Below are 9,164 nucleotides of genomic sequence, written 5' to 3'. Positions count from 1 at the left end.
TACACAGCTGAACTACCAGTGGTAACTGAAACGAGAATACGCATAGATATAGCAATGGACATAATAACAATTTTCATAATTGTTAATGATTTTTTAATATTTGAAGCTTTTAGTTAAATGAATGTGAGGAACAATAGCTGGGGTCTTTGTTATTGAGAATAAAGCTCAAATTTCTTTCCCTTTATGATAGACATTATTAGTTGATCATAGCCATTGAGTGGACCCGGTAAAAATGTTTTCTACAGCAGTTTCAATGATTTCTTCTTGTGTTTTATTGGGGAGAATAATATTGGTTGAATAAAAAATGCATTGAATAAAATGACGCGGTGCACTTGAAGGTTTTCATGCGAGTTCCCTGTTAATTTTGGAACCAGTGTTGCGAAAAGTAATTACAAAAGATGACAAGCTATTTCCGTATGGTCAGAATAATTGTCATCCACTTTAAATGTTGGTCTTACAATGTACTTCTGGTCATATTCTTCAAAAAAATTAAAGGCATGTTCTTCTTTTTTCAGACGAAGCCTTTAAGTTTGAGTCTTGTGCCTTAAGTTCCCTTTTTAAAATCGCGTAGACAAGCTATAAAAAAAATAGGATGAGGAGTGACAGCCACTTAGTAGTTTAGAAAAGCTCACAGAGTACAAAAAAACAAGTCCGGTCATCGTCATAGTCTCCTATGGCAAGTAGCCACGTGCTTGTGCTTCTCCTTAAGTTAAGCTCTGTTGGGTGTTGTCGGCTGGTTGGATTATTAGTAGTACTTGGATTGGTGACCACAAGCATAATATTGCTATGTTGCAAGACTTGGTTTTTAGTTTATTTAGTTATTTTATATCCTAGTACTTGTGAAGAGTGTGATGTGGCGTTGGAATCACTAAAAAGTGCAGGTAGCTGATTGGAGCCATAATTCTGTGTTCTAGGGGGTCTGAAGTAGTGCATAACTACACGTGATCATAAAGATTACCATTCATAGGCTCATGAGATAGGGTTGACTATGATGATGTTGACAAAGAGATTTGGATTGTGTTCCATTCAGTTGCGGATTGGTTTTGTATATACTGGCATGTCATCCCAGGCAGGGGTTCTTCAAATGCGATAGTACACGTGTGTGTTTTGGGCTACCGGATGCTGAACGTTGAGTGGACAGCCAAAAGCAAAGGGGTGCTTAGGGAGCGTAGTACTCTCAGTCAACATTAACATAGGATTATTTAGTATTTCCACGTACAGAGTGACGTGGTGGGTGTGCATATACCATTCCATGACCAAGGGGCACACCGATGTTAACGGCGTGCCTTCCTGCATCTTGTTAGGTGACTATGAGTATTCACGCGTGGTGGTTGGTATCAATGATCTCACACAGGATTGGGGGGACTTTGTATCTGAAGTTGAAGTATTTTCTGTATTGGTTTTGAAAACTACTTGGTGAAATGAATACTTTGTAGTAGTATCGCCGATGTGTTAGAGAAAGCGTGCATACTGTAAACTTTTGCATTGGCGTGTATTTTCCAAGAGAAATCAGATGTTGTTTTGGAATTACTTGATGTTTGTACCAAGGTGTTGTTGTGTGGATTGAATATTGAATATCTCATGTTTGGGCCATGAGTTTCCGACCTATATACATGTGCCACTGAATAGTATGTTTTTTTCTGTTGCTGTCAACGCCCTTATGAATTATTAATGATTATTTTCACAGGTGATTTTAATTGTTCCTCTTTTTCCTTGATTTTCCTATGGCTTTCCACTATGAACTGTCTAACGTCGCAGGATAGCATAAACTTGAATACCTAGACATTTGTGTGTTCCTTTTCTAGAAAAAGCGATGTCCTGGAGATATTGAGGGTATGTAGGTGTCATACATCCTTCTCTGCTCTGCATTGTCCTTTTGCCTTCATTTAATTGCAGAAGTAATTTCAAGCTTGTTGAAATCAGATCAATTGTGCTTGCAATTGGTGAGTAATATTGAATTTTAATGATGTATTTCTTGTTAACCTGTATTCAGATCATTCAATGAATGATTTTAATAATATTGATAGCTATATTTGTCACAGAGCAGTTATCATGGGTAATGGTTTGAATTCCTGGAAAGCCTTTTTCTTCGATATTGTAGTGAAAGATTGGAACTTGAATACAAGTGACAATTTCTGACATTTGCTCTTTCAAAGGGAAAATTAAGGGATCCGAGCTTGCACTTATTTGAACCTCAGCAATAGACCTAATCGCTAACTCGATCTTGTACCAAATTCAAATCTCCGGGGACTAAGATTCTTTGTGTAGTGTATTTGCATGATAATGTAGCATTCATATTAAAATGATATGGAAATACCCTGAACAACATGTTTTATTCCCCAAGGGTTTGAATTGGGTACAACATTGAGTTAGCCGATTAGTTCTATTGTCTTTTATCCTGTCATGTCCAGGTAATTGTGAGGATCACTTCACCCTTTTGTCTGCAACCTGCACTTCAATATATGTATTTATTCATTCATGTGAGTCCTTAGACAGGGTTCACATACTGGTAAGCCGACAAATTGACTTGCTCCCAACTGACTGGCTCCATAGCTGTTGGTAAAGCATTGCCCAGCATCACAGAGGTCATCATGTTCAAATCCTGTTTGAGCCACCTGATTTTTTAAGGTGTCTATAAAAGACAATGCTTAATTGTCCAGAGAAGTGTGACGACCGCTTATCTCACTTGTTTTTAAAACCACTCTTCAACATATGCATTTATTTCATTCATTTTTTCTCTTTGTTATATATTTTCCTACAATAATAGTGTAGTCTCCTCTAATCCCAAATGTTGTGGAGAAGCTGGAGGTAGCAAATTAAATACTCAAACATAATCATAATCATAATCATAATCATAATCATGATAATGATAATGATAATGATAATGATAATGATAATGATAATGCTTTGTTTATAGTGGAAGTGCACTTAGCTATCATGCAAGCTACATGTAGTTTACCGGCACTCCACTTTTAACAAAGTGAAAGAAACAATTCAACCTTAACAGAACATTATTAAGAACCTCAACTGGCAGGATCAACCTGTTGGCTATTTACAAAGCATGGTAGAGTTTGAATCAGGGACACCGGATACAAATCCAGCAAATGAAAGAATATCACTCGGTCAGCACTTGCTGAATGATGTGAATAATTATATGGTAGTGTTTTAAAACTACCAAGCCCAGCATTTACAGCAGTGAAAATCCAAAGCAAAGTGGTAAGAATAATGTTCCAATGTTTGCCCGAAAATGCCCCGTCGCGTGCATGCAGCCGCATCGTAATGCAAGATCTTGGATTATGTTCTCTCAAGAAATTCAGCGTTATATTCCACCGGAATCACTGACTCTTGAAAATGAAAATATACTTTTCCAGTATTTAGCAGCTTGTGCAGATAATGTATTTTTGTGATTAGTGGTTCAAGTGCAAGAAGTGCTTAGAAAACAAAAACTGGCAGTGGAGGGCTGTGAGATTTGAGCGGGTATTTAGAGGTGTAAGTACAATACACACTAAATTCTGTATTTTTAGAGATTTTAGAATTGCGACCTGTTTGCTGTCCCTGCCAACCTGATGCCACAAACCTTTCATATTTTAAGGTTGTGCCATCATAGTGTCCCTTGAATTCCTTGATTGATTTGCATTCCTATAGCCTGCCAAGGCAGACGTATTTCCGGCAGTATTTTCTCTCCCTAGGGAGAGAAACAACCGCTGGAAATACATCTGCCTTTGCAGGCTACAACAAGTTGCAAAAATAGTGGACACACTCCAGTCCCCCTCCCTTATCAGTGTTGCTAGCAAGACAAAAAATTGTTGCAAAACTTTAACAGTCAACATTGAAAATGGGAGAAGGGAAGGAAAGTGGGAAAGGTTTAAATTCTAGATACGGTGGGTATTGGAAGCTAGAAAAGGTGTTTTTTTAGGAAAGTGTCTCAACAATTTTGCAACTTGTTGTAGCATTCCAAGAGCTGAAAGAAAATTCGAAAACTGTGAACATTAGAATATTATGTTTTGAGTAAAAAGCCCGTCGTGCCTGAGAAAACTACCCGGTAAACTACAACGACTAAGGGTAATTAGTTTGTGGTTTCATGTCTCTTCTAATTGGTTGCTGCAGAGTAGGATTCAAAACGTTTTGTTCGCAAAGGGGTTGAATTGGGTACATTGACACCACTGTAGAAAACCAGTTTGGCAAGATATCTTATTTTGAATTGCATGGAAGTGAGGTTCTTAACTGCCGTGACCAGACGTTCTCACTTTTCGCTTCTCTGTTCGCCAGTTAAAATTAACCGCTCCTCATGTAAGAAAATAAAACCTCTGGCACACAGGGTACATTTGTTGGTTGCTTTTTTCTGATGGAAACTTCTGACATGTGTTTAGCAGACAGTTTGAATGAGAATTTGAAAGTAACCAAGAAAAGTGGAAAATTCTATCCGTTGAAATAAACGTCAGATTCCTTGTCATATATTTTCCACTATTATTCCGCCGCTGGAGCAGTACGTTCGATGTGAAGTCAAACAAAATGGCCGACTTTTAAAGATCGCAGTGTTTTTTAGCTTGAATGCATCTGGTGCTTTTACAGATGGCATTATTCTTGCAGTCGGTCATAGTTTCATCGTTATCCGCCTAGTTACGAGTTTGTAAATGTAAGCAAAGTCGATAATTTCAGTGCCATCATTTTGTCCTGACGTATTGGTAGCTGTCGACAGCGATGAAAGACAGCGAAGATTTGATTACCAATTATACTACAGCAACTGTGGATAAAAATTACACCTGCAACATAAAAAAATATCATGAAGATTAGCATTGAGGTATTTTCCTGAGTTTTGCTGTGACAGCAAAAATAACTATGTAATAAATAGTTTCTTGTGTGTGCGACGTAATTCGATAGGTTGTTTTGATTACGCAAACTTTGTCCAGGTTACAAAATGTATATGATATACACTTAAAATAGCGTCAACTTTCAGTACTTTTTTTGGATTTTTGAATGAAAACTTCTTTCAATTGAACAGACAAAAGGTCAGTTGCAGGACATTAAAGTGTTAAATAAGCTTAGTTGTTAGTTTGAACATTTCAACGCGTCTGTGAATACGTCTAGAATTTCCACGGTTATTTTTAGGAGAATGAAGTTTTTATTACAGCTCTAAGTCTATCAAAATAAATAAATTAAGTCCCTTTTTTGAATTTGGAATTTCCAAGGGTATGAGGGACCAAGTGAAAAAATCATGGAAATTCCAGGAGGTGAGGGGAGTAATGTGAAGCCCTCTGGAAAGGAAAATCCAGTCGGGTGGGGGGTCAAACTGGAAAAAATCCTCCATGGGGAGGGGGGGGTATGGATATTTTCTGGAACCACACAATTCTTGTTCCAAGCCAACCCAGCGTGTTTCAATGAAATATATCAAAATGTGAATGATCTCGTTTTCAGAGATAAAGTGGAATAAAGTACATCAGTAAAACCCTTTTTTGACCTTGAAGTGGCAAAGTTTTTGTTATAGCTTCTAATTTTAGCGTGATTCCTATTCGCTGGCTATTGACAGTTAACACTGAAATGGCTTTTTTCCTTTTCTATTTGCTCGCTGAGGGTGTGCTTGTTTTCTTTGCAGTTCAAGAAAAAATCATTGCCAAACTGGTGAATTCCAAAGTAACTTTCATTGGAAAAACCGATATTGTACTCATCGTACTATATTGATTTTTAGCGTAAAATTTACCTTGGAATTCACCAGTTTGGCAATGAATTTTTCTATAGAAGAAAGCAAAGAAAATGATTTAATTATTAAAGCAGCAACCGGAAACATCAAAATGCGGACAATTCTAAACCTTTTATTTCACTAGCCCTACAGGCAGTAAGAATAAATAACCAGGGAGCTCTGCTTTTAGGCTTGGCTAAATCTATATATTATTTTTACGCGGCCGTAGCCAAACATTGTGACAACTGCAGAGTTGTCATCCAGAATACTACAGCAAATTTGTTTACTTTAAAGCATGTGCAACGGTGTTGAATAAAATATTACTACACAGTAGATTTTTAGTTGATGTTGGTTATTTTGAATTGAAGATCTTCAAAAGTTGAACAATAATTTTTTGAGCATGTACAGTGTGCTATGTTTAATTCTAACTAGAATGATTTGGAGCTAGCTCCTCAGAGACTTGGACTAGTAAGATGAAATTATTATAATTGCCCTGAAAGATAAGAAATTATGGGACAAGATCACAGACAGTAATTCAACCACAGCTTTAGATGACCTTCTGACACCAGAACAAACTATGGTTTTGTTACGTAAGAGGGGTCACAGCTATGCCATCCTGTGTGTCAGAACTGAGCGTTTTGCGAGAACTTTTGTAAATAGACACTTTTTCTCAAGTTAGTTGGTTAGTTAATTAGTTGTCTGTATGACTTAATTTATATCATTGTAAATAAACACGTTTGTTGTTTAGAATGTTTAATAAAGACCTTTAAAGTAAGTTTAATCGCAGTTAATTATTTAAACATGAAAGAAAATTAACAGGTTTTTTTTGCTCGTGTACACAGCTATAATCAGCCATGTAAACTTTACCCTCCCTCCCTTCAAAAGAATAATATCATTATTAATAACCCAATGTTAATTTTGTCCTCTTACAGTTGCAGGCATATTGGTAGCAGATTTCAGCTCTGGTTTTGTCCATTGGGCAGCAGACACATGGGGCTCAATAAGTATTCCCATCGTCGGCAAAGCTTTTATCCGTCCCTTCAGAGAGCATCATGTGGATCCTACGGCCATAACAAGGCATGATCTCATTGAAACCAATGGTGACAACTGCTTGTTGACCCTTCCAGGATTATGCTACATGTCGTACCGATATTTAAGTCTGGATCAGGAAACAATACAGGCGTCTTATGGGACAGATTGTTTCCTGTTCACATTGGCTGTCTTTGTAACACTCACCAATCAGATTCACAAGTGGTCCCACACCTACTTTGGTTTGCCCTTTTGGGTCCAAAAACTACAAGACTGGCACATCATCTTGCCACCAAAACATCATCGTATTCACCATGTTTCTCATGATAATTATTTCTGCATTACAACAGGCTGGTTGAATTATCCATTAGAGGTTATCAGGTTCTGGGCTTGTTTAGAGTGGATAATTGAGAAAACCACAGGAGCTAAGCCAAGATCTGATGACTCTGAATGGCAGGGAAATTCTAAGTAATTTATGAATTCTGAAAACCATGAAATGGTAGCATTGCTGGGTAGATTAAAGAACCAACTGCATTTATGAAAAGAATAATACCGTATTTTAGGAATCAGGTTAGGAATAATGGGCTTAATTTATAGATGTCTGATGGTAATACTCAAAACTGTTTATTAGTGCATTAATTAACACCAAGCATTAAGCCTTAGGTTTGGGGATCATGCCTGTGGGTAGACCTACAGTAGGTAAAACAAAATGCACAAATAGTTTTGAGCAGTACCGTACATACTGTAATTAGCCCAAGTTCTATCTGGTGGTAACTGAGAAAGGTAAGAGGACGGAGAAAAAACTTTTTTGGGTGAGTCCTTTCCATTTGGTATGCAGCCCAGGGCAGTTCATTTGTAATAACTTTAGTCCAGTTGGTTCGTCAAAAAAGTATTCTCAGTTTTGCTAGATACAGGTAATGGGGGAAAATGTGAAAAAGTCACTTACTGCATTTTTGCCCCAGAGCCTTTCAATTTTATTTATAACTGCTCTCTTTTTTGCATAGAACAGAGGGAAACAGCAAAATAAGCAAAAGCAGAATTTTTCCCACTCTGATAAGTGAATTTTTTTCCCCGAATCTTGTTTTTGATGGTGTGTTGTGGATTTCATCTACTTTGGATCACAGGCAACCCAAGCTCATCGAGAACAAAGGAAAAGTTGAATCGATGTTGAATGAAAGGTTAAACCAATTTAACAAATTTCTAGTTTCTAAAGAAACTGTGGTGGTGTGTCCGTGGGAATGTAGAACCGGAAATTTGGTTTTATCAAATGTTTTGATAAAGGTTGAATTACCACCGTAAATGATTTGCAAAGCTGACGTTTCGAGCATTAGCCCTTCATGAGAGCGAACCTGACAAAGCCCTTCACTCTGATGAGGGGCTAACGCTCAAAACGCCAGCTTTCCAAATCGTTTACTGTGGTAATTCAACCTTTATCAGCACATTTGATAACACAATTTTCCTGTTGAACCTATTTAAACTTGTTTCAACATGCTTTCAACAAGCTTTCAACAAGCTTTCAACATTTTTTACACTTTCAACAATGTTGGACGACCTGTTCAAACGCACCAAACATTTGGTTCAGCAAAGTGTTGAATGCATGTCGAAGCAAATGTTGAAACCATTTAAAGAGGCCTTAACTGTATGTAAACTTAAAGGGGCTGTGTCATGAAATTTAGTCGAATTCAGCAACTTGGAACCAGCAACCAAATCAAGCTCAACACAAAATTTGCTACTCAGAACAATGAAGGATGGTTTGAATAAAACAGCAAATACAAAAGGAGGTAGGGATGGGCAAAACTGAAGAAGATTAAAATGGCTTGCAATAATATGGGGGTTTTTGTAAACTGTTTAGCCTAACTTGTTTTTGTGATGAAGCTTTGAGTTGTGTTGTTGAAAAGCAATATTACCATTTGCGTCCATCCTTGAAGCGTGGCGAATTTTCAAACGTTAACAGTTTGTCCGGTTGTGTGTCAACTTTTTTGACCAATGAAACGGTGGCGGTATTTTTTGAAATTGACCACGTTTTTGATGGCATGCCAGCATGTTTTGTTCACGTGCTCTTCAAGTTTTCAGGTTTTCCATGAGAGCGGAGATATTTATGAATCCGCCTAGGAATGTTGAAGAGTTATAAACATCTATCTCCCGTGAGTTTCCAAAGACACGGAATATGGAATTTGGTATACTTTACCAAGAAGAGATAACTACAAGAAAAAAATACATGAAACCGAAGTAAAACTAGAAAGATCGAGAATGGAAATATTTCTGCGTCTAGGGTATTCTGCGCAGACACGCTCTTCCGAGATTCAAGGAGCATTTAAAATCTTGATCTCAAGCGACTCCTGGGCAGTAATTTACCTCATTCCAAACTTGTTGACTTTGAATTTTTTTGTCTCCATTGCAAAACAAGCAGAGACGTTATTAGGGCGGTCATGCAAAACCCGAATGCTCTCACGGAAAA

General features: G+C 37.5%; 1 protein-coding gene across 1 annotated transcript in view; it reads left to right on the top strand.

Annotated features, from left to right (window-relative positions):
• The first annotated feature begins 1,252 nt into the window (after positions 1-1,252).
• The window catches only part of LOC138020908 (plasmanylethanolamine desaturase 1-like), a 9,231-nt gene continuing 1,319 nt past the window's right edge, over positions 1,253-9,164 (top strand). Inside the window, exons 1-4 of the mRNA XM_068867806.1 lie at positions 1,253-1,384; positions 1,806-1,837; positions 1,897-1,943; positions 6,610-9,164. The exon at positions 6,610-9,164 is cut by the window's right edge and continues 1,319 nt beyond it. Of these exons, the coding sequence (XP_068723907.1) occupies positions 1,253-1,384; positions 1,806-1,837; positions 1,897-1,943; positions 6,610-7,178 (780 nt within the window). The 3' untranslated portion in view covers positions 7,179-9,164. The remainder of the gene's footprint in view (positions 1,385-1,805; positions 1,838-1,896; positions 1,944-6,609) is intronic.

Source organism: Montipora capricornis, chromosome 10 (genome assembly GCF_036669925.1).
Source record: "Montipora capricornis isolate CH-2021 chromosome 10, ASM3666992v2, whole genome shotgun sequence".
NCBI lineage: Eukaryota > Metazoa > Cnidaria > Anthozoa > Scleractinia > Acroporidae > Montipora > Montipora capricornis.
Note: the sequence above shows the minus strand (reverse complement) of the source record. Positions and strands in the feature narration are given on the sequence as shown.